This window comes from Microcaecilia unicolor, chromosome 1 (genome assembly GCF_901765095.1).
Source record: "Microcaecilia unicolor chromosome 1, aMicUni1.1, whole genome shotgun sequence".
Lineage (NCBI taxonomy): Eukaryota > Metazoa > Chordata > Amphibia > Gymnophiona > Siphonopidae > Microcaecilia > Microcaecilia unicolor.
This window is the reverse complement of record NC_044031.1, coordinates 117,538,095-117,563,567: the sequence shown is the minus strand read 5'-3', so window position 1 is coordinate 117,563,567 and position 25,473 is coordinate 117,538,095. Positions and strand designations below refer to the sequence as shown.

The window sequence follows — 25,473 nt, the reverse complement described above, 5'->3', positions numbered from 1 at the left end:
ATCTCATGCATATTCATTGTGAAAAACTTGAAAACCCAACTGGGTTGTGGTTCATGGTTGCCTATCACTGTTTTAAAGACTTGGCATTTTTTGTCTACGTCTATTGAGATTTTATTGAATTGATATGTCAGATTTTATTGAATTGATATGTCACTGGATTATGATGTAAATTGGAAATGTTATGGAATGATTAATGTGACTATTACTATGTAATCCTCCTTAAACAAAATTGGGAAAGCATGATATTAATGTCTATGTTAAATTAACTTAGATCCAATATGTAAGTAGTCCCACCTCTAGCAAATCCATCATTCTCCTAGTCAACTTCCAAAATAGAACCTGCCCAAGATTTCCATATTCTTCCTAGCTGTCTTACCAGAAGGCAGCATCAGGTCCATAGGGTAAGAGAAATGCCTTATTGCTTCACTTTGCCAGCACTGAAATTCAAACTGGCAGTCACTGACCTGAAAGTCCCCTTTGGTGTACTGTCGCTGGGCATTGGGGAGCCTTAAATCATACCCTGTCATTTTGGATTCTGGTGCTGGTGAAACAGAAATGACTCTTTTGCTCTTTGCCACCTGAGGGGTTCTGAATGGGAAGCGAGAAGAGAGAACTCTTTTCTGAATCTTAGATATGAGGGCAGGTTTGGGGTCCATGGTGTGGCAGAACTTCACAAATTATAATTTTGGGGAGGTTGATGTGGAGACCTTTTAAAGGAAGACTATTTAGTGCAGAGTGTGGGAGGGATATAGTACCAGGAGCTTTAATTTAGGGCTTCAGGCCTCTGCAGGTATGAGTCGGGGTAGAGAACTGGTGTGTTCTTGGCCAGAGGATCAACCACTTTACTTACTATGGTATTGGCAAAACTTCACTACTCGTACCACAGTTTAGTAAGGATGTGCATGTATTAACACACGTCTGATTCATAAGTGTGCCTAAAAAAATGTAGTGGATGTAAAATTGATTTGATGTGCATTACCCTATAAATTAACACTCATTAAGGGGCCCTTTTACTAAGCCGCATAAGCGTCTACGTGTGCCCAACGTGCACCAAAATGCAGTTACCACCTGATTACTGCGTGGCTCTTGCAGTAATTTCATTTTTGGCGTGTGTCCGAAATGCGCGGCTGAAAAATAATTTTTATTTTCAGACGCGCACCAAGTGGCATTTGACGCGCGTAGGTCATTACCGCCCGGATACCACGTGAGACTTTACTGCTAGGCCAATGGCTGACGGTAAGGTCGCAGACCCAAAATGAACACGCGGCAATTTTGATTTTGCTGCATGTCCATTTCGGGCAAAAATTTAATAAAGGCCTTTTTTACAGGCACGCTGAAAAATGGATCGGTGTGCACCCAAAACCCCTGCCTACACTAACACAAGCTATTTTTCAGTGCACCTTAGTAAAAGGACTCCTAAGTAAATTTGGGCTGGATTCTATATAAAGCGTGGTGAGTAGCGTGCATTATATTGTACGTATAGCCAATTTATGCACGCTACTGAATTGAGTATTGAGCCAATTAGTGGCAATAATTGGAATTTATGCATGCTTCTTTTAGGCATATTCTAAAAAGAGGTGCATGTAAATCCAACGTGCTTAGCTAAAAAGGGGGCACAGCCATGAGAGGAGTGTAGGCCTGTCAGAGGTGTCAATCAAATTTATGCACATTGTGTAGAATTCAGGGGAACATGCATACATTTAGGCGCAGATATTTACACCACGTTTTCAGTGGTGTAAATGGCCAGCCTATGCACTATTCTATAAACCACATCTTACTATAGAAATGGTTTATAGAATAGCTCTACATGCGTTATTCTGAGGCGCATACATTTTAGACACTATTTACTGAATCTGGCCCTTTGTGCATTAAAATGTGTGAAATAAACAAAAAGAAAATTCCAAAAGTCAGGAAAAAAGGCCAAAAATGAAGCAAATTTTCCCCCTGTGCACATCCCTATCTTTTTTTTTTTTTTAATACTTTGGGAAATAATCTGGGCTTAAACCAGGTATTAATGCCCAATTTTAATACAGTTTAGTATATAAAGCTCTTAGGACTTGTCATAATTCAAATATTAATGTTATAACAAACATTATAGATGCCATAAAATAATAATTTAATTATAATCATATATTTATAAGCCAGCTCTATTCTAACATATTACTATCATTCAATTTCTCTAGACCTATATACTTTTCGAGGGAATTCCAATGGGCAGCCATGTGTGTTTCCTTTCCTCTATAACAATAAGTGGTATGCTGAATGTACACAAGATGGGAGATCAGATGGCCATTTCTGGTGTGCAACAACACAAAATTATGATAAAGATAAAATGTATGGATTTTGCCCAGACACAAGTAAGTACTATTTTTATCTGTATGGCGTTTTATAGGAAGAAGAAGAAACAAAACAGCGAAGATGACTAACAAAAACAAAAACCCCAAAAAATATAAAGATAAAAATAAAAATAAAAAATATATATTAAAAAAGTCAAAATTTGGCGTTTTATAGCACAAGACCGATTATTAAGTATTATTGAAACATCAAATTTTGGGACCCTTTTACTAAAATGTGTCAAGATTTTTTAGGGCTTTTAAAATAATTGTTTTTTTTGCAGGTCCTATGCTAATTTTTCCAATAGCATACAGGACTTGGAAAAACTTAGGGCCTATTTTATCCAGCCTCGCTAGCTGTTCCCATACAGCAATGCCGATGTAGAATGAGAAAAGAGGCTCTTAATACAGGAATGCTTACCGCCTCCTATTTAGGAGTGATAAGTGCTCCCATGTTAAGTGCCAGTTAGCACACACTAATCAGAATGCTTGAGCTGGGTTTCAGACAATCAGAATGCAGGATTGTACTCATGAAGCTGCAAGTTAATCAAAGAGAAACTCCTTGCAGTATACACCATGGGGAGCAATATTCAGCAGTAGCAAATCCATATAAAGATATCTGGATAGGTTATCTGATTTCATCTGAGCGGCTGACTGTCGCATGTAGATATCCTATCCAGGTATATTTGGGCTTGATATAACTGTAGCTACAATATGTAGATGAAATTGCCTGGGTTGTGGCTAATATTGTTCTCCATGCATAAAAGACTTACCTGCTTATCTTGCACTTGTTTTACCACAGATACAAAGTCTACACAAATGAAAATATGGATGGAGATTTGAAAATGAAATTCCCATGCATGCTTTCCGTTTCCTGCTGTATTCTTGTCCCTAGGCCCACCCCTTTCACCTGAGGGGCAATGTTCATGAGCTGCGAATATGTGCACATACTTTTCCTCTGAGAGACAATTCTCACCCATAGGGATTTATCCAGATATCCCCGGATTCTATAAATGGTGACCACATCTGGGCACTGAAATGTTTCAGCAAGGATCGAAGATGTGCATGCAAATAAATTAACGAGCCATTAATTAGCAATTAATTGATGTTAACCAATTTTTGCTGTTAATTGACAATAATTGGGATTTGCATGTGTATCTCTCTATGTGCTACTCTGTAAGACTGGGCGCCTAAATCTCCTAGCATGCAACTGAAAAGGGGGAGTGGTTATGGGAGGGGCAGGGGCATTCTGATGTTGCAATCAGTTTAATAGAATTGTGCCATTTCTGCAATCAAGTGCCATCAGTTGAGCGTCAGTGGTAATGGTCCTGGCAACTACTTACTTAAATAAAATGCATTAGCAAGATCAATAACCTTTCCAAATACATTGACGAAGAAGGGCAACCTTCGAAAGCTAATCAAGAAATGTATTAAGTTTTGTCCAATAAAAAAGGTATCATCTTATTTTTTCCATGTTTTATTTTGTTTGATTTCTATTGATAACCAAATACATTCATAAATTTTTCAAACTTTTTTCAAAATATTCTCAAACATTTTCATATTGTTAATATAAGGATCATCAGAGTTCACAGTATCAGTGTTACTGTCTAGACCTTCAAAGCAACGATGAGCAACTCTTCATCGATCCATTATTTTGTCTTTTAATCTTAACTTTTTAATTAGCTTTTTGTTGAATTTTCTTTAAAACAGTCCAAAATTATTCAAAAGCTTTTTTAGTGCAATTAACACCACTTAGGGGGTCTTTTAGTAAGACGCGCCGGTGTTTTTAGTGCGCACTAAAACTAGGCGCTTGCTAAACGCTAAAGACACCCATCGGAATACATTGACATCTAGCGTTTAGCATGTGCCTATTTTTATTGTGTGCTAAACACGCCAGCGCGTCTTACTAAATGACCCCCTAAGTGGTGTTAATTGCACTAAAAAAGCTTTTGAATAATTTTGGACTGTTTTAAAGAAAATTCAACAAAAAGCCAATTAAAAAGTTAAGATTAAAAGACAAAAATAATGGATCAATGAAGAGTTGCTCATTGTTGCTTTGAAGGTCTGGACAGCAAAGTTGATGCTGTGAACTCTGATGATCCTTAAATTAACAATATGAAAATGATTGAGAATATTTTGAAAAAAAATGTAGAAAAAATTATGAATGTATTTGGAAAGGTTATTGACCTTGCTACTGCATTTTATTTAAGTAAGTAGTTACCGGGACCATTACCACTACAGTTTATATGTTCCTGCACAGTGAATAAGTTTGTCCTATTTATTTGATTTATCAGTTGAGTGTTGGCATTTACACCAGGTTTCAGAGTGCTCTTTATAGAATAGTGCTTAGCGCCAATTTTTTCCAGCCCTGATTTTTGAGTGCTATTAATAGAATTCCATTCATAAGGGAGAATACTATAAATCATGCCTAAAAATCGGCACAAAAAAAATACTTGAGCGTTACTCTTTAAGCCACACCTAGTACCCCACTTAAATTTGTGTGTGAAATGCCCTTGTTCTATAATTGTGCACATAAATGGAATCCATACCCTTGCTCCACCCTTACCCATTTCCATGCCCCCTTTTCGAGGGCACATGTAAAATTTAGGCACGGATATGTGCCTAAATTTACACATGTACATGTTAATTGGTTTCAGTTAGCACCAATAATTGCTTCTAAAAAGGCAAGTATTGGCACTAATTGGATCATTATTCAATTAAATTGTGCACACAAATTTGGCAAACGCCCAAATCTGAGCACACAATTTTGGGTGACCTTTATAGAATTAGGGGCATAATGCCTTTGTTACCCAGGCAAATTCCTCTGAAAATTGCCACCAATGGGCAGAACACTCCCTAAACTGTTTTTTTTTTTACATGGCACCTGCTAAAGGTACTGGTTATGGCATCTACTTTTCTTTATAGAATACTACCACAGATGGCTGAAAGTGTGCTTGCATTAAAGGTGCCGTAACTTACACCAGCCCTATAGCTCCTAGTTGTGAGCTAGATTACATGTAAATTATAATAGTCTACAGTTAACGTTATGCTATGTTATATGGGATTTAGAATCTGCCAAATCTTCAATTACAGAATTTGAGGTGAGATAACATAAAGAGATACTGATGCATTTCACCAGGATGTAACAATAAACTTAAAAAAATAAAACTAGTACTAGCTCAGCTAGTTAACTGGAAAACAAATGTGTTTTCAAAACCTTTCTAAAAGTAAATAAATTTGATAAAGAACGCAAATCTTCAGGTAAATCATTCCACAAACGAACTGCGGAAAATATAAAAGACCTAGAGAATAAAGGCTTAAAACAGATTCCTTTAACTGATGGAAAGCCAGCCTTAAACAGTTTCATGACCTTGATAATACTGTGCTTTCTAACAGCTTAAAGCAGTTCATAAAATCAGCAGAACAAAAGCCTTGAAGACATTTAAATATTAGGCATAACATCTTAAATTTAACTCCAGTCAGAACTGACAACCAGTGTAGCCTAGCCAATAATGGAGAAACTCTATCATATTTTGAGCATCTAAATATCAGCCTGGCCGCCGAGTTCTGTTGGCCGTGAGTCCTACATACAAAGAATTGCCATAATCCAATTAGGGAAGGATTAATAGCTTCACTATAATCCGAACGTGTTCACATGAGAAATAAGAGCATAGTAAGCGAAGTTGCTTGAGTTTATAATAAGCTTTAAGTATAATATTCTTTACCTGAGATTACCTGAGATTCCATAGATAACAAATGGTCAAGTATAATACCTAGTACCTTAGATCCTGGGGAATTGGGTTTGATTCTCACTGCAGCTCCTTGTGACTCTGGGCAAGTCACTTAACCCTCCATTGCCCTAGTACAAATAAGTACCTGTATGTACTATGTAAACCGCTTTGAATGGAGTTGTAAAAAACCACAGAAAGGTGGCATATCAAGTCCCATTCCCCTTCCTTTAATGTTAGCACAAGCAAATCATTCCTTATTGTTTATGTGAAAAGAAAAATTTGTATGATAACACAGAGAAGATCATGTCCTTATAAGAAGTGTCTTAAATACTTGAAAACTTTTATCCAACCTCACTGCAAAGAACATTTTGTCTTTGTAAAAAAGTAAACTTCTTTAAGTGTTAATGGGCATTATAGATAAAAAGAAGAAACATGTTCAACTTTTTTCATACAGGTATTAGTGATTCTTGGTGGGTTGAAGATTCTCTAGTAGGTATCTCTTATCAAATCAACTCCCAGGCAGCTCTAACATGGCACCAAGCACGGCAAAGCTGTAAGCAAATGAACTCTGAATTATTAAGCATTGTTGAAGTACATGAACAAACATACCTTACAGGTAAGCAACTATGCAGGTATGAAAATTTAAAATAAAAGCAAAACCATATGTGGAGGAATATGTTAGGTCTATATAAGACGTATGAGAACCCAAGTATTTGAGGGAAAAATGTAACAGATGTATAAGTTTAGATTTATGTTGGGGTCCTTTTACTAAACTGTGTTTTTGTGTGCCCTGACGCAGCTCTTTCCTGTGTGCTAAGCCCATTTTTAGCACAGGTGGAAAATTGCTGATTTTTCTTTTCCCAAATTAATGGCCATGTGCTAATGTTCAATTACACAATAACACACTGGGATGAGAACCAATTTCAACCAACAGTAATATTATAAATAGAAGTTCTCATAAAGAAAAGTGAGCTTATGAAAAAGCAAGGGAGGAAAAAGCCTCAAGAAGGTCCAAGCAATAAACATTTAGTTGGTCGAGCAGGACTTCCTCACCGTTAGCATAGCCCCCCCCCCTCCCCAACCACCAGGCTATATAAATTATTTTGGGGTAAATTTCAATATTTATCCACATTTAGAAATACTTAGCTGCATAGTATCTTTCTCCAACTCAGACCGTGACCGACGATGGCCAGGGTTTCGTAATAGCTGTGTCAGGGTCAAACAGTCGTGGATTTCAGTGAAGCTCCACTATAGCTTACTGGAGCTAAAAGGCAGCCCGCTAACTGATTAACGCAGAAATGCCCGCTCGTTGCCCCCTAGTCATGCCCCCTCAGCAAAAAAATTAATTTTATTTTTAGCGTGCAGTTTGTATGTGCACATTGCAAAATTACCACAGGACACTAGTGTTTACTGCAGCTTTATAAAAGGACCCCATTGTGCGGTGATGTAGAATTTATTAAACAGCAGTATCTTTAGCTTTCTTTCCATATCTCTGATTATATGGTTGTATTGTTGACTGGTAAACTTAATAGTGACATAAGAACAGTAACAACAACAAAAGCATAACTATTCTGGTCCATCTTAAATAATTTCTAAACATCACTGCTTGTTTCTATTCTGGCATTCAGTCATGCCCTTCAAAGGGCCTATTTACTAAGCTGTGCTAGGGCTTTGAAGTTACTGCACAGCTAACTTCTGCATGAGATGTCAGGGGTGTTCCCAACACTTTGGGGAAAGCAGTTATGCAGTTAGGGTCAGATTCTATAAATGGCGCTGGAAAATCAGTGCGCTAAGCATAATTCTATAAAGGCTGTGCATCTTATACAGAATTACACTTAGCGCTAGTTTCCAGAACCCTCCTAATTTTCAGTGCATTTGCAGAATACACCTAGCTAGTTTCCATGTCATTTATAGAATCTGCCTAAATTTCCAAGTCGTTTATAGAATGGCTAAAATATCAGCGCTGATCTTTCAGTTCTGATTTGACATCGGCGTGTAGTGACATCGTGACATTATGCACACGGGGACAGGGAGAAAAATGGCATGCAGATGTTAGCAGCCTAAGGGCCCCTTTTACCGCAGCTGGTAAAAGGGAAGTCTCGCTTTCCTACAGGAAGTGGCTGGGAGGTAAGTAAAGCACTTGCTGCATGGCCATTTCTGAGGGGGGGGGGGGACCCTTACTGCCACCCATTGAGGTGGTGGTAAGGGCTCCCTTTAACCCGGCAGTAACCAGGCAGTGCACGGCATTGCCCGATTACCTCCAGGTACACTCCGGCGCTACAAAAACAAATACATTTTTGTAGTGCTAGAAATTACGGTGCACTAGGAGTGGGAAGTACTGCCGGGCTGCTGCAGTAGCTCGGCAGTACTTCCCATGTTGGGCTTACCGCCACTTAGTAAAAGGAGCCCTAACTTTCTTCTCGGGACACCCTGCTATTAGCAAGGCTGTTTCTGATAAAAGAAAAGTGCTACTTCATCCTCCCAGGCCACAGGAAGAGATCCTACCTGAGGTATAGGAGGGCCTGGGAGAGATTGACTGCTCAATATAATGCTCAAGTCTCCTTGCCCTGAGCAGCATATACAGAATCTGGGGGTTAATGCAGAGAAAAAAAATGTTATAGCACATTAGTAGCTCTGCTGATAACTTGTGCTGCTCTTCTTATACCTGTAAGGTTCAGTTAGCTGCTCTGTGTTATCTATTACATTAACAACCTCCAAGTTGCCTGTAAGGCACAGTCTTTGCCCATTCTCCACCCCAAGATGACATTTTCTACATTAGCCAGCTAATTCTATAAAACTAACTATAAATTGTACTGCGATTATGGTGAACAGCGTTCGAATAGATACATTCCCGATAGAATGTGTTACACGTCTGGGTGGCCCCTTGTCTCCCCTGCTCTTTGCTTTATATTTAGAACCACTGCTATGCACGATACAGGCAAACCCTGATATTCTGGGACTCCCACTGGGTGCCACATCTTTAAAACTTCTGGCATATGCGGATGATATGCTGGTCACTCTCGCGAACCCACAGTCTTCGTTTCCTCGCTTACTGAGTGTGATAGACGAATTTGTCTGTTTCTCAGGTCTTTCCATTAATTTACAGAAATCATTGGTTTTACTGTTGCAGGATAACGTCCAGTGGCAGTGGAAGGGGGATTTTCTGCTCATTTGGGCTGGGGAGGTGTTTCAGTATCTTGGCTTGTGGATTCCACGCGATATCTCGCATTTGTATTCACTTAGGGGCCCTTTTATTAAGCCATGTTGGCGCCTATGCACGCACAATGCACGTCAATTTGGAACTAGCACCCAGCTACCACGTGACCTGGGCGGTAATTCCATTTTTTACATGTATCCGCTACGTACATCCAAAAATATATTTTTTTACTTTTGAACATGCGGCGCTAACTGGGCGGTAATCGGCAATGTATGCACATTGATGATTACCACGTGGTTAACGCCTGAGACCTTACCGCTAAGTGAATGGTGGCGCTAAGGTCTCAGACCCAAAATGGACACATGCCAATTTTTATTTTGCTGCACATCCATTTTCGGCCCCAAAAAAGGCATTATTTAACAGGTGCGCTGAAAAATGAGTCTGTGCACGTCTAAAACACGCACCTACACTAGCGCAGGCCATTTTTCAGCGCACCTTAGTAAAAGGACCCCTTAATGTCCATTCCCTGTTGACTTTCACAACCCAGAAACTGCAGGTGTGGGACGTATAGCCCTATATAATCTGATGCTGATACCAAAGTGGCTTTGCGTGATTCAGATGCTGCCCCTCCGGCTAACTTATAGACATGGTCATGATCTTACCAAGGTACTAGTTAAGTTCTTATGGCGTGGCAAACGTGCTCAACTTCCAATCTCAGTGTTAATGTTACCCAGGGCCGAGGGTGGTTTGAGTTTACTGGGTATCCAAAATTTTTTGTTAGCCTGTGGCATGAGGCACATTGCCGAATGGTTTCGAGGTACATCACACTTCTTGGTGACTCTGGCTGAGACTGAGTTGGGAGCCCCATGGCACTTTAGCAGTTGGTTGGTTGCTTTCTTCACCACCTCCTGCTCCCCTTGTAGCTACTCGTAAGCTTTTTTATTCCCTGTTACTCATGGTGTGGCTCAAGGTTTCTAAGTTACTAGCTTTGCAGGCTCATTTCACGCCTCTATTGCCAATTCGGGGTAACTTAGTTTTCCCTCCAGGACTGCTGGACACGGGTTTCATACAATGGCTTCTCAGTGAATTGACGCATCTGTTTTACTTGATAGATGAGTCTGGTTGTATGAAGCCCTTTTGGACCTACAAACAGAGAGTGGTTTACCTGATGTCACTCTATTCCAACTCCATCATTATATACAGTCCTTACCTATTGGTTTGATGTCCTTGTCCTCTCACGAGAAGTTATTAGAGATTTATTGGCTGGACGCATAGAATCTGGTCCCACTCAAATGTTACCACAGGGAGTTGCAGGAGTGCTTTCCCAAACTAGATTATGAGTGCTATATGCTAAACTGGAATGCTGATTTGGATATCCGGTTAACCTGTGAATGGTTTAAACACTGTGTACTTCACTGTGGACAGCTGACTAAAAATGCTCTACTCAGGGAGCTTCAATATAAATTTTTATTGCAGATGTACATTTCACCTCACCGTGCATACCTGGCTACCCTGAGGGGGGATGATAGGTATTCTAAGTGTGCGCAGTGTTCTGCTACCCTGGGCCATATGTTTTGGAGATGACCCACAATACAATTGTTTTGACACAAAGTGACAGGACAGGTATCATCGCTTTGGCACTGGAGATGGTGTCCATCAGCACTGATGTTTTTTGACCAGATCAATTGTTCCCATCGTGTGCCTAAGGGTACTCTGCTTTTATGAAAAGGACTATATTGATGGGTCAGTGATGTATATTGCAACAATGGTTGTCAAATGACCCGCCTTCTCTTTCACAATGGAGATCCAAGATGATTCAATAGGCTGCTTTGGAACACCAAATGTTTACAGATATGGACTCTGCATCGGGTAGGTGGTTTGTGCAGACCTAGGAACCTGATGCTGCTTGCCAGGAACCACTTACTTTGGGGCCCCTTTTACTAAGCCGCGTAGGCACCTACGCATGCCCAAACGTGCGCCAAAATGGACTTACCACTCAACTACCGCATGGCTCTTGTGGTAATTTTATTTTTGGCGTGCATCCGCTTTTCACGTCTGAAAAATAATTTTTATTTTCAGACGCATCTAGCGGACACCTGCCAAGTAACATAGTAACATAGTAGATGACGGCAGAAAAAGACCTACATGGTCCATCCAGTCTGCCCAACAAGATAAACTCATATGTGTATACCTTACCTTGATTTGTACCTGCCTTTTTCAGGGCACAGACCGTACAAGTCTGCCCAGCAGTATTTCCTGCCTCCCAACCACCAGACCCGCCTCCCATCACTGGCTCTGGCACAGACCGTATAAGTCTGCCCTCCACTATCCTCGCCTCCCAACCACCAACCTCTCTTCCCCCACCTGCTCCGCCACCCAATTTCGGCTAAGCTTCTGAGGATCCATTCCTACTGCACAGGATTCCTTTATGCATATCCCACGCATGTTTGAATTCCGTTACTGTTTTCATCTCCACCACCTCCCGCGGGAGGGCATTCCAAGCATCCACCACCCTCTCCGTGAAAAAATACTTCCTGACATCTTTTTTGAGTCTGCCCCCCTTCAATCTCATTTCATGTCCTCTCGTTCTACCGCCTTCCCATCTCCGGAAAAGATTTTTTTGCGGATTAATACCTTTCAAGTATTTGAACGTCTGTATCATATCACCCCTGTTCCTCCTTTCCTCCAGGGTATACATGTTCAGGTCAGCAAGTCTCTGCTCATACGTCTTGGAACGCAAATCCCATACCATTCTCGTAGCTTTTCTTTGCACCGCTTCCATTTTTTTAAACATCCTTTTCAAGGTACAGCCTCCAAAACTGAACACAATACTCTAGGTGGGGCCTCACCAACGACTTGTACAGGGGCATCAACACTTCCTTTCTTCTGTTGATCACACCTCTCTCTGTACAGCCTAGCAACCTTCTCGCTACGGCCACCGCCTTGTCACACTGTTTCGTCACCTTCAGATCCTCGGATACTATCACCCCAAGATCCCTCTCCCCCTCAGTACCTATGAGACTCTCACTGCCTAACACATAAGTCTCTCGTGGGTTTCTACTCCCTAAATGCATCACTTTGCATTTCTTCGCATTGAATTTTAATTGCCAAACCTTAGACCATTCTTCTAGCTTCCTCAGATCCTTTTTCATGCTTTCCACTCCCTCCCGGGTGTCCACTCTGTTACAAATCTTAGTATCATCCACAAATAGGCAAACTTTACCTTCTAACCCTTCGGCAATGTCACTCACAAATATATTGAACAGAATCGGTCCCAGCACCGATCCCTGAGGCACTCCACTACTCACCTTTCCCTCCTCTGAGCGAACTCCATTTACCACCACCCTCTGGCGTCTGCCCGTTAACCAGTTCCTAATCCAGTTCACCACTTCGGGACCTATCTTCAGCCCATCTAGTTTATTTAAGAGCCTCCTGTGGGGAACCGTGTCAAAAGCTTTGCTAAAATCTAAGTAGATTACGTCTATAGCACGTCGATGATTCAGTTCTCCAGTTACCCAATCAAAGAATTCAATGAGATTCGTTTGGCACGATTTCCCTCTGGTAAAACCATGTTGTCTCGGATCTTGCAACTTATTGGCTTCCAGGAAATTCACTATCCTTTCCTTCAGCATCGCTTCTATTACTTTTCCAATAACCGAAGTGAGGCTTACCGGCCTGTAGTTTCCAGCTTCTTCCCTATCACCACTTTTGTGAAGAGGGACCGCCTCCGCCGTTCTCCAATCCCTCGGAACCTCTCCCGTCTCCAAGGATTTATTAAACAAATCTTTAAGAGGACCCGCCAGAACCTCTCTGAGCTCCCTCAATATTCTGGGGTGGATCCCGTCCGGTCCCATGGCTTTGTCCACCTTTAGCTTTCTAAGTTGTTGATACACACTCTCTTCCATGAACGGTGCTCTATCTATTCCATTCTCAGGTGTACTTTTGCCAGTCCCTCGCGGTCCTTCTCCAGGATTTTCTTCAGTGAAAACAGAACAAAAGTATCTATTTAGCAAATTGGCTTTTTCTTCATCATTATCTACATAGCGGTTCGCTGTATCTATTAGTCTCACAATTCCCTTTTTAGTCATTCTCCTTTCACTAATATACCTGAAGAAATTTTTGTTGCCCCTCCTTACATTTCTAGCCATTTGTTCTTCCGCTTGCGCCTTCACCAGATGTACCTCTCTCTTTGCTTCTTTCAGTTTCATCCGGTATTCCTCCCCGTGTTCCTCTTCTTGAGATTTTCTATATTTCTGGAACGCTGACTCTTTAGCCTTTATTTTCTCAGCCACTTGCTTGGAGAACCATATTGGTTTCCTTTTTCTCTTGCTTTTATTTTCTCTCCTTACATAAAGGTCTGTGGCCCTATTTATTACTTCTTTCAGCTTGGACCACTGCCCTTCCACTTCTTGTACGTCCTCCCAGCCCCTCATCTCCTTCCTCAGGTATTCCCCCATTTTACTAAAGTCAGCACGCTTGAAATCCAGGACTTTGAGTTTAGAGTGGCCGCCCTCCACTTCAGCCGTTATATCAAACCAAACCGTTTGATGGTCACTGCTTCCCAGGTGTGCACCCACTCGGACATTTGACACACTATCCCCATTTGTGAGCACCAGATCCAGCGTCGCTCCCTACTACTACTACTAGGGTCCCGTCACCATTTGTCTGAGCAGAGCACTTTGGAAAGCATCCACAATCTTACTACTTCTTTCTGATTTGGCAGACGGAACCTTCCAATCTACATCCGGCAGATTGAAATCTCCCATCAACAGAACCTCTTTTTTCTTTCCTAATTTTTGAATATCTGCGATCAGATCTGATCTGATGCACGTAGGTCCTTATTGCCTAAATTCTTTACCACTAGGTCTATGGCTGGTGGTAAGGCCAGAGACCTAAAATGGATGAGCGGCAATTTTGATTTTGCCACACATCCATTTTTCTGAAAAAAGAGGCCTTTTTTTTATAGGCGCGCTGAAACATGATTGTGTGTGCGCGCCCAAAACCCGCGCCTACACTACTGCAAGCCACTTTTCAGTGTGCCTTTGTAAAAGGACCCCTTAATGTCTGATATACTATTATGCAGCTGATTACCCCAGGGTGGGGGGGTGGGGAAGAGATCGTAGGGCATTCTATTGTGCGGTTTCATAAAGTTTGTTCTCTACATTGGATGTTTTGATTCTTCAACATGATGTGTAGCTTATTTGATATTAGCTTGTATTTGCTTTGAATCAATAAAGTTATAAAAATTTGAAAAAAAAATAGTCTTACAACATGGCCAAGCGGGGGGGGGGGGGGGGCACTTACTGCCACCCACTGAGGTGGCGGTAAGGGCTCCCGTGGTAACCAGGCAGTGCACGGCGATGCCTGATTACTGTCGGGTTAGCACCGTGCTATAAAAATTTGTTTATGGTGCCCCAGAAATGAGGCACACTCAAGGCGGAATGGAGGAGTAGCCTAGTGGTTAGGGTGGTGGACTTTGGTCCTGGGGAACTGAGGAACTGAGTTCGATTCTCACTTCAGGCAAAGGCAGCTCCTTGTGACTCTGGGCAAGTCACTTAACCCTCCATTGCCCCAGGTATAAATACGTACCTGTATACAATATGTAAGCCGCATTGAGCCTGCCATGAGTGGAAAAGCGCGGGGTACAAATGTAACAAAAATAAAATAAATACCACCGGCGGCTGCGTTGGGCCAGTGGTAGTTGAGAGCTAGCGTGCAGCAAGCCCGCTTTGGGCTTACCAACGCTTTGTCAAAGGGCCCCTATAATGAGCTAATTGGAAAACCCCTGCCAAAAGACAGCACTTTGAGGAATTTATAAACCAGGGTATGCTACACTGTGAAATCATCACTTTAGCAATAATGAAGTTCTGCAAAAGATTCTGCAATTTCTCTGTGAACATGATGACAGCTTTGCTATTTGGTGTGAAATTATTTATATGTTTCCATAACTCCCAATTATTACTAACTTTGGGCCAATAAAAAAATGCCCAGAATATATTGATTTTTCAATTTTTGTGGACTGTTATCTAAAAATTAATTTGCTGAGAGAATCCAACAAGTCTAACTTCACCGTGTCTTTTTGTTGCACAGGGTTAACAAACAGATTGGGTACTGCACTATGGATTGGCCTTAATAGTCTAAATGTTAACAGTGGCTGGCAGTGGAGCGGTAACAGTCCATTCAGATTCTTAAACTGGGTTCCAGGTAAGTGCAATTTGTTATAATGGAGACTAATTCTGATCACATAGACCAATGGTTCCCAAACCTGGTCCTGGAGACACACCCCCAGCTAGTCAGGATATCTACAATGAATATTCATGAGAGAGATTTACATGCAGTGGAGGCAGTGCATGCAGATCTCTCTCATGAATATTCATTGTGGGTATCCTGAAAACCTGACAGGCTGGGGTACCTCCAGGACCAGGTTTGGGAACCGCTAATGTAGACACAGAACAAAATTGGTGTGGGTGGCATCCTGGGTGTGGCAGCCCCTTCTTGGGTAAAGGGTTCTATAAGCAATGGCAAGGTAGGAGAGACAGTTGCTGCTACTGCTGCTTAAAACCCCTAGTTCTATAAAAGTTGCTAAAAAGTGTACGTGCAAATTTGGGCATGTGCCCACTTTGCGTGCACAATTAAATTTAGTAATGAGCTAATTAGCACTGATAATTGGCTTTTGAACAAGCAATTATTGGTACTAATTAGATTTAATTGAAATGCACATGTGTAAATGTAAGTGTAGGATCCACGTGTGAGTCAAAAAAGGGGGTGTGGAAATGAGAGGGTCATGGGTGGGTCATTGCCAAGTGGGGTCGTTTCTTTAAGTTATGTGCATACTTAGAGAATAAGGGCATCCACGCCTAAATTTATGTGCTGGTATTGCAGCACACTTTAGTTGGTGCCAATGGCTGTACCTAAAGTTAGGCGTGATTCCCGGTTATTATACAAACGGCACCTAACTTTAAGAGCATTTTGTAGAACAGAGCTTTTTTCTGCACCAATGTTTTTTGGCACCATATATAGAATTCACCTCAATATTTCTATAGCATTACTAGATGTGTGCAGTACTGCACACAAGAGACAGAGCTTACAATTTATTCATGACAAAAAGGACAAAATTTACACAAACATAAGATCTTGTTAACTGAAAACTAAACCTAACCCAAGCATAGGTAAAAAAAAAAAAATTATACAAAAAACGTTTTACTAAAGTCCAGCATGTTGGTTATCAATAAAGCTCAAGTGGCAGAGAATTCAGTTTTGTTTGGAACGTATGCCTTTTCAGTCATAGTTCAAGGTTTGTTGCATTTAGGTACAGTAAGTATTTCCCTATCCCCAAGGAGGCAGTTTTAAAAAGTACATGGAAAGGAGAATTCGCACATCTAAGTCAGGACGTGGAGAATTCCATAGGATTTTACAAGAGGTTCTGCCAAACATATATCTTCTTTAAAATAGGTGCAGGTCTGCATGTGTATGGCTCTCTATGTACTTGCAGGAACAGCAATTTTGAAAAGCTATACGTGGAAATGAAAACTGTGCAAATACCTGCCCCCCCCCCCCCCCTCACACACACATATACGCAGGAGCAGCCTTTCAAAATCAGTGCTCCTGCAGAGCCCCAGCCTGTAGTATCTGTTGGATTATTTGTAGTAAATAATTAGCAGATTTTTATACACACAGCTTCAGCTTTAGAAATGTTAATTTCTTTTCTTCATCTCTCTCATACATCCCAGAATAATTCACTGCTGAGTCACTTTAAAGTTGAAGTAACAAAACATCTGTTTACTCACAGTTTGTAGTTAGATTATATTCAGACAGGCTTATATATACATAATACTATACATTTGGATTATCAGCTCCTTCCATGTGCTTAGATGGTAATGGATGCTCACACCACCATAGATCCTCTCAGCTTAGGAGAGATCATGAGCTCCATGTGCTGTGCCTAACCCCCACAGGAAGTTGCATAGGTGTGACCTCTCTAAGTAATTCACATCAGAGGTCATAGAGTAATCACAGAGAAAAAAATTGGTGACAGGCAATGCATGTAAAATACAATACATTCCAACAAACCCCTTCTCATGCATAACTGTCATGCAATTATTAATTCATACAAAGTCCAAGCTTTATACGCAGATTCTCAAAACGTTCTCTGGGTAACGGTTTGGTCATGATGTCAGCTGTCATCTTACTGGTGTGACAATAGTCTAGCCTGATGACCCCTTCTTTTGCCAACTCTCGCACGTTGTGGTATTTCGTTGCGATGTGCTTGGTGCGTGACTGAACCTTGTCATTCTGTGACAGTCGGATGCAGCTCTGATTATCTTTCATTATCTGGATTGGTCTCTGTTCAGCTATTCCAAAATCCAGCAAAAGTTTTTCAATCCACATCAGTTCTCTGCATGCTTCTGATACAGCCACATATTCAGCTTCTGTAGAAGACAGACTCACAATACTTTGTTTATGACTGGCCCATGAAATTTGTACATTTCCATACATAAACACATATCCACTTGTGGATTTATAATCAGAATGATCCCCTGCCCAATCTGAATCACAGTAACATATTAGTTTTGGATTACTATTGGCTGAAATCTTTAATTTACAATCAATGGTACCCTTTAAATACCTTACCATCCTTTTAACTGCAGTCCAATCTGATTTGGTAGGTGAGCTGACCCTTCTGCTCAAAATTCCTACTGCATTTGCTATATCAGCCCTGTATATGGTAGTTAGATATAAAAGCTTACCTATGGCTGATCTATATTGGATGTTATCTGGTAAAGGTTCTCTTACTGTTTCATCCTTCAGAAAATCAGTGATCATGGGAGTGCTTACAACTTGGGCATCTTGCATACCTAAACTTTCAATAAGCTCATTTATTTTCTGCTTCTGGCTTAGAAGATAAGAACCATCATTTTGTTTCTCAATTTCTATACCAAGATAGTATGACACATTACCAAGTTCTTTTATCTCAACATTCAGGTTTAAATATTTTACAATGTCCTTGTACTCTTGCTCACTTTCGCTTGCAATGAGCAGATCATCAACAAAAGCTAAAATGTATGCATATTGTCCATTTCTGCACCTAGTGTACAAGCATTTATCTGCTTCACCTTGCTTAAATCCTAAATTTGTCAATATTTCATGCAATTTGTCATTCCAACATTTTGCACTTTGCTTTAATCCATAAAGACCTTTGTTTAATTTACACACTAGCTGTCTTTGTTTTGTATTTATGAAACCTGTTGGCTGTTCCATGTACAAGTCTTCAGTTATATCTCCATGAAGAAATGCTGTTTTCACATCAATGTGGTTGACTTGCATGCCTTTTGAGACTGCAATGCTCAGAAGTGTTCTGATTGTCGTGTGTTTCACTACAGGTGCAAACACTTCATCAAAATCTTCTCCATAATTTTGAAGATATCCCTTTGCGACTAATCTGGCTTTATACCTTTCCACTTTTCCTTGTGCATTCCTTTTTAACTTGAATACCCATTTGCATCCTATAGCTTTCTTGCCAGGAGGTAATTTTGTAAGAATCCAAGTATTATTTTTATCCAATGCATCAATTTCTTCTTGTGCAGCTTTACGCCATTCAGCAGCTTCTTCTGCTGGCATTTTCTCAATCTCATCCCATGTTAAGGGCTCTTGAGCTTCTGCTGACTTTGTTAGGTAAGACAGTCTTGGGGGTGGAACACCTTTGTTTTCCCTGGATGAGCGTCTGACAACAGATTGGTCCGACCTTTCCGCATCCTCTAAATCTGAGAGTCCTTCTCCAATTGATTCCCCTTCTCCAACTGTACTGTCTTCTTCAATGATCCTTTCTGTGTCTGCTTCCTCTGCCTGTTCCTCATTAGATACAGATGAGTTGCTTTCAGACATCTGCCTTGGTATGGCATTTATATACACTGGCATGTCTATTATGGTTCTAGTTTCATATTCTGGATGATAAGGCTCATCTGGGATAATCCAGCCTTTATCAACCCTTTTGTTTTCATCAAAATATGTAACATGTCTTATGCCAACAATGCCAGTTTTCAGATTCAAAATTCTATATCCTTTGTGTCCTGGAGCATAGCCAACTAAAATGCCCCTTTCTGTTGTGGAATCCAGCTTATGCCTTCTTTGCTTTGGTACATGAGCATATGCTGTACTTCCAAATGTTCTTATGTGTGACAGGTTTGGCTTCCTACCATGCCATGTCTCATGTGGTGTGCGCTCAGCGCCTTTAGTTGGCATTCTGTTTTGTAGGTACACTGCTGTGAGAATGGCTTCCCCCCATAGTCTTTTAGGGAGATTGCTATCTGACAGCATACACCTGGTCATTTCCACAAGTGACCTAAATTTTCTCTCTGCAACAGAATTTTGCTCTGGTGTATAAGCTACTGTTGTGATATGCTGAATGCCTTCTTGTTCTAGAAATGTGCGCATGCTTTGTGAAGTGAACTCACCACCATTGTCGGTCTGAAGAACCTTTGGTTTTCTTTCAAATTTATTGCTCACCATGGCTACGTATTTCTTCAGCATGTCTGTGACTTGACTTTTTTCTTTCAGCAAATAGGCCACACAGTATCTAGAGAAATCATCCAAGAATATTAGCACAAATCTGTTATTTCCCAATGATGGGATATTAAACGGTCCACATAAGTCACTGTGTATTAAGTCCAGTACTTTATTACTCCTATTTCCTGTGTATGCAGGAAATGAGGGTCTCACACCTTTTTGAGTAACACAGTCTATGCATTTCTCCATTTTACCAGTATTTGCACTTATCTGAATGCCTGTGGCTAGTTGCCTACTGTAAAGATCCTGGATCACCTTAAAATCACGATGTCCCAGGCGGCGATGCCAGATTTCCAGACTACATTTACCATCATTCTTCCTTACTTGCGCCATATGTGGGGCTTCACCTGAAATGCTCAGTTTATAAATATCATTATGCATAAAAGCTTCAGCATACACTTCATCATTTTTAGAGATTGTGCACTTACTGTTTTCAAAATGAATCGCAAATCCCTTCTTATCTAATGTAGATACACTAAGCATATTGCAAACTGCTTGGGGAATATACAAGACATCACTTACAGGAATTTCTTTAACTTCATTAGACACTTTGCATTTTAAGAATCCAATGCCTTTTGCTTGGATCTGAGTAGTCCCTGCGTTTGCAGTATTAAGAATACCTTCTTCTGGACACATTTCCTGAAAGAAATCCTTAGAATTGGTTAAATGGCATGTGCTCCCCGAATCCAAAATCCAAGTACTTTCATTTGAATTATTATTTACCATAGTCAAAGATTTTTCTACCATTAGAAAGCTCTTATGTTTATTATTGTCCTTCATACATTTCCTGGTTGGAGAATTCTTTTGTTCCATTGGCTTAGGTGAGCTAGAGGGAGTGTTTTGTGTTTCCTTACACCATTTAGATACATGTCCCTCCTTTCCACATGAATAGCAAATCAGCTTGCCCTTGGGTGGAGTTTTTCCATAGCTCCGCCTTCCTCTGTTCTTTGCCAAGAAATTTGTTTCATTTCTCTCTGACTGACTTTGAGAACACATCTCCTCAGAATCATTTATTATGCATTCCTGCATCAGTTTTGATGCTGCCTGTTCAAAAGATTGCCCTTCAATGGCTTCATTTACAGACCTAAAAACATCAAACTTCTTTGATAGTGAGGTAAAAAGAAATGCTCTTTTCAATGCATCACACATGGGAATTCCAGAAAGTTCTAACTTTTGAAATGAAGACATAAGATGCATAATGTGATCATTACACTTACTTTTATCCCTTAATTTGGTTTCATTCAACTCTGCCAACCAAATTGGTTGCTGTTTTGCATATGTAGTTGCATACATAGTTCTCAGTTTATATAAGATGTCCTTTGGTGTATCTTTTCCCTCCACTAATATGGCTTGTTTCTCTGAGAGAGCTTCCAAAAACATGCACTTCACATAATAGTTTGCATTGTCCCATTCAGCCATATTTTCAGCTGTTCTGTTTTGGTCTAAGCATATATTTAATTTCTTTGCTTGAAGGAGACATCTGAATCTTAGTTCCCACTGCTGATAATTAAATTCAGTTAATTTAGGCACCTTGAGAGAGTGGAAAAATGGTGAATTTCCTCCCTCAGCCATTTTCTTAGCCTTCTGTCTGGTGTGTGGGGGGAGAGAGAGACAGACTGAATCTTTCTTTTAAAACTTAAGAGAAAAATGTGGCTTTTTTACTGCCTGGTAATATTTCTCTTCTTTTTCAATTCCTGGGCCTGGGCCCATAACCCTTTTTGTTGGATTATTTGTAGTAAATAATTAGCAGATTTTTATACACACAGCTTCAGCTTTAGAAATGTTAATTTCTTTTCTTCATCTCTCTCATACATCCCAGAATAATTCACTGCTGAGTCACTTTAAAGTTGAAGTAACAAAACATCTGTTTACTCACAGTTTGTAGTTAGATTATATTCAGACAGGCTTATATATACATAATACTATACATTTGGATTATCAGCTCCTTCCATGTGCTTAGATGGTAATGGATGCTCACACCACCATAGATCCTCTCAGCTTAGGAGAGATCATGAGCTCCATGTGCTGTGCCTAACCCCACAGGAAGTTGCATAGCTGTGACCTCTCTAAGTAATTCACATCAGAGGTCACAGAGTAATCACAGAGAAAAAAATTGGTGACAGGCAATGCATGTAAAATACAATACATTCCAACAGTATCTGTTTCCCCCTCCAAACAGTTCCTGACTCAATTCCCTCTCACCCGGGGACAAATTCCCCTCAATGCATCTGATTAGGGTTACCATATTTTGTCCCCCCCAAAAGGAGGACACATGCCCCGCCCCACCACACACCCGCCCCACCCCCTTACACACCCCACCCCGCCCCCTTTCACACCATCGCTCCACCCCTGGCCATTTCTCCTCGCCCCTGTCACACACCCCGTCACCCCCCTCCCTGTCACCCCCTCCCCTTACCTTACTACTGCCCTGGTGGTCTAGTGACCTCTTCGGGGCAGGAAAGAGCCCCCTCTTTCCTGCCCGGAGCGCTGCCTGCATGCATCCTTCCCGTTGCTGATCTCGGCGCTGATTCAAAATGGCTGCAGAGAGTTGAAGTCTAGCGAGGTCACTTCAACTCTCAGCGGAAATTTTGAATCGGCGCCGAGATCAGCAACAGGAAGGATGCATGCAGGGCAGCGCCCTGGGCAGGAAAGAGGGGGCTCTTTCCTGCCCCGAAGGCGGAAGAGGTCACTAGACCACCAGGGCAGTAGTAAGTAAGGGGAGGGGAGGCTAGCAATCTGCCCGTTTGTCCAGAAATCCGGACAAACGGGCAGATTGGCAAAACCCGCCCGGTTGCCCGGTCATGTCCTCAAAAAGAGGACATGTCCGGGTAAATCCGGACATATGGTAGCCCTACATCTGATCCCCACTGGCAAAAGTCCCCCATTAAATCCCCCTAGCATGAAGATCTACTGACCTCCTGTGGCAGAAAAACACTCCATGAGGACCTCCTGTAACACTCCCAACCCCCTAAGGCCCCACAGCACACCCCTAACCCCCACCCCTTACTTAGGTCCCTGTATCTAGTGGGAGCAGGAGCAATGCCCACTTGCTCCTGTTCCTTCGGCTGCAAGTCTCAAAATGGCTGCTGCAACCCCTAATTTGGGAGGGTGGTGGTCTTCAGGTGAGGTAGGTGATGTCAAGTGGGAGATTTCTTGCCAGGGGATTAGATGCTTCAGGGGCATGGATGTGGGGGGGGGGGGGATTAAATGCATTTGTGGGTAGTATATTTGTTCCCTTGTTGGGGGGAGGGGGAGTTCTGGGGGTTAGGTTACCTTGGGAGGGTGGCTAGAAGAGTGATGTTGGGGGTATCAGGGGGAGGCTGGACCTCAGCCTTTATACTTGCCTTCAAGCAGTCACATATTTTGCACATTGACCTGAGCTCCCCTTGTAAGATGAGGAATCCATGTCGATGTGTTAAGCCTCCTCAAAACACTCCCTTTCCCAGCTTTTACCACACTTACTGCCAAGGTAAATGTGGTGGCCATCATCACATGTAAATTGTTCCCATTCTGAGATTTAAATGTATACTCCTATCTATACATGTATATAAATGTGGAATGCTCCCAAAATAAGGGCTTAAGTTTATATGTATGGAGTGTCAGAGAGATCTGAACCCTGGCTTCACTCATTTTCAGCTTCCTGATTGAACCACTAGGTTACTCCCCATTTCCTAGTTTTAGATTTATAAATGTGATAAATAGAAATAAAACAAAACATAGAAAAGAAAATAAGATTATACCTTTTTTATTGGACTAACATTTTTTGGTTAGCTTTCAAAGGTAACCCTTCTTCTTCAGATCAAAAATAAGCCAATATTGGCAAACATCAGTATATGTAAGTGAAACATAAAGGCATTGCAATGACAGTCTCACAGGAAGAGGGTGGGGTGGTTAGATGAAAAACAGGAGGAGCAGGGTGGATGAGAGACAGGGAGAGATGGATGGTAGATAAGAGCGTGACAAAGCAATAGAATGTTATGGTTTATAATGAGCTAGAAAACCCAGATCTTTGTTAAGTCCTGTCTGGTGGGTGTCAAAATATTGATCACTAGTAAAAAAGGCCCGTTTCTGGAACGAATGAAACGGGCGCTAGCAAGGTTTTCCTGGGAGTGTGTATGTTTGAGAGAGAGAGCCAGAGTGAATGTGCGGGTGTGTGACAGAGTGAGACTGTCTGTGTGACAGTGTGTGTGTGAGAATGAGAGTGTGTGACAGGGCCCCCTCCCCTGTTCCTAATGCCCCTCACCCCGTTCCCTCCCCTCCTTTTCCTCCTCCTTCCCACACTTTGGGTTCCTTAAGGCTTTCAAAAGTCTATGTACCCCCGTGGCCCTAACGCCCAGTATCTGGATACCCCACCGCTTTCCTCCTCACCCCTCCCCCAAGATGTAATACTTTCACGTCCTTCATTTAAAAAAAAAAGTGTCCTATCTACCCTGTGTACAAATGCCCGGCATTCAGATTGTGTTCCTCTCGTAAATTTTCATTTCTTTCATTCATTCAGAACTTGCCCCCCCCCCCCCCCCCCCCTTGAACACTTTTGGTTCCTTCAGTCTTTTAAAACTCTCCTATGTACCCTGTGTGCTAATGGCCAGCATTGAGATTGTTTTCCTGTCCCAAATTTGCATGTCTTTCAGTCATTCACAACTCCCCACCCCCCTTCTCCAGTTTAACACTTTGGTTTCCTTCAGTCTTTTAAAACTCTCCTATCTACCCTGTGTCCTAATGGCCAGCATTCAGATTGTTTTCCTTTCCCAAATGTTCATGTCTTTCAGTTGTTCAGAACTCCCCCCATCCCCCCATTTAACACTTTAGGTTCCTTCAGTCTTTTAAAACTCTCCTATCAACCCTGTGTCCTAATGGCCAGCACTCAGATTGTTTTGCTTTGCCAAATTGTCTGTCACTGATGTCACTGAGGTCAGTGCGTGCCTGCCTAGCAGACCACTTCCGGCAGGCACAGTCCCAGGCACATCCTGTTGGAGGTGAGAATTATTATATAGGATTTTGACTTCAAAGGTCTTACGTTCCTGGATTGTCTTAAGGTTTCCTTTTAGTATTCTCACCATAAAAGCATTGATGCAATGTTCTGGTTTTGTAAAGTGCTGTCCCACGGAGGTGACATCCTGGTTGGCATTGACATTTTTCATATGATATCTATGGATATCTATGTAGCAATGGCTATATACAAACATCTATATACAGGAAACCTACAGACAGATTCAGTTACCTCCACAACTCCAGCTTCCATCCTTCACATAAAAAAAAAATCCATTATACACAGCCAAGGCACAAGATACCATCGTATTTGCTCTGACCCAAGAGACAGAGATAAACAACTCAAAATCCTGATTGAATCATTCAAACAAAAAAGGCTACAACCCCAAAATAATCTGGAAGCAGTGGCGTAGCCACAGGTGGGCCTGGGTGGGCCGGGGCCCACCCACTTAGGGCTCAGGCCCACCCAACAGTAGCACACATTTAGCGGTAGCTAGTGGGAATCTCAAGCTCTGCCAGCTGAAGACTTCCTCCTGATGGTAACGAAAATGCAACTCTCCACGATACTGGCACCTGTGCATGCTCAGTTTTCAGCACATGCCTGCTGCAGACTGCCAAGGTAGAAAGAAGCGTTTTCCCACCAGCTAAGATATTTTTTTTGGGGGGGGGGGAGGGAGAGAGAAAACTTGGTGCCCACCCA

At 41.6% G+C, this 25,473-nt stretch overlaps 1 protein-coding gene across 1 annotated transcript in view; it reads left to right on the top strand.

The window, feature by feature from the left end:
- The window catches only part of MRC1 (mannose receptor C-type 1), a 343,694-nt gene that overhangs the window by 63,717 nt on the left and 254,504 nt on the right, over positions 1-25,473 (top strand). Inside the window, exons 3-5 of the mRNA XM_030199501.1 lie at positions 2,184-2,357; positions 6,519-6,680; positions 15,312-15,425. Coding sequence (XP_030055361.1) covers positions 2,184-2,357; positions 6,519-6,680; positions 15,312-15,425 — 450 coding nt within the window. The remainder of the gene's footprint in view (positions 1-2,183; positions 2,358-6,518; positions 6,681-15,311; positions 15,426-25,473) is intronic.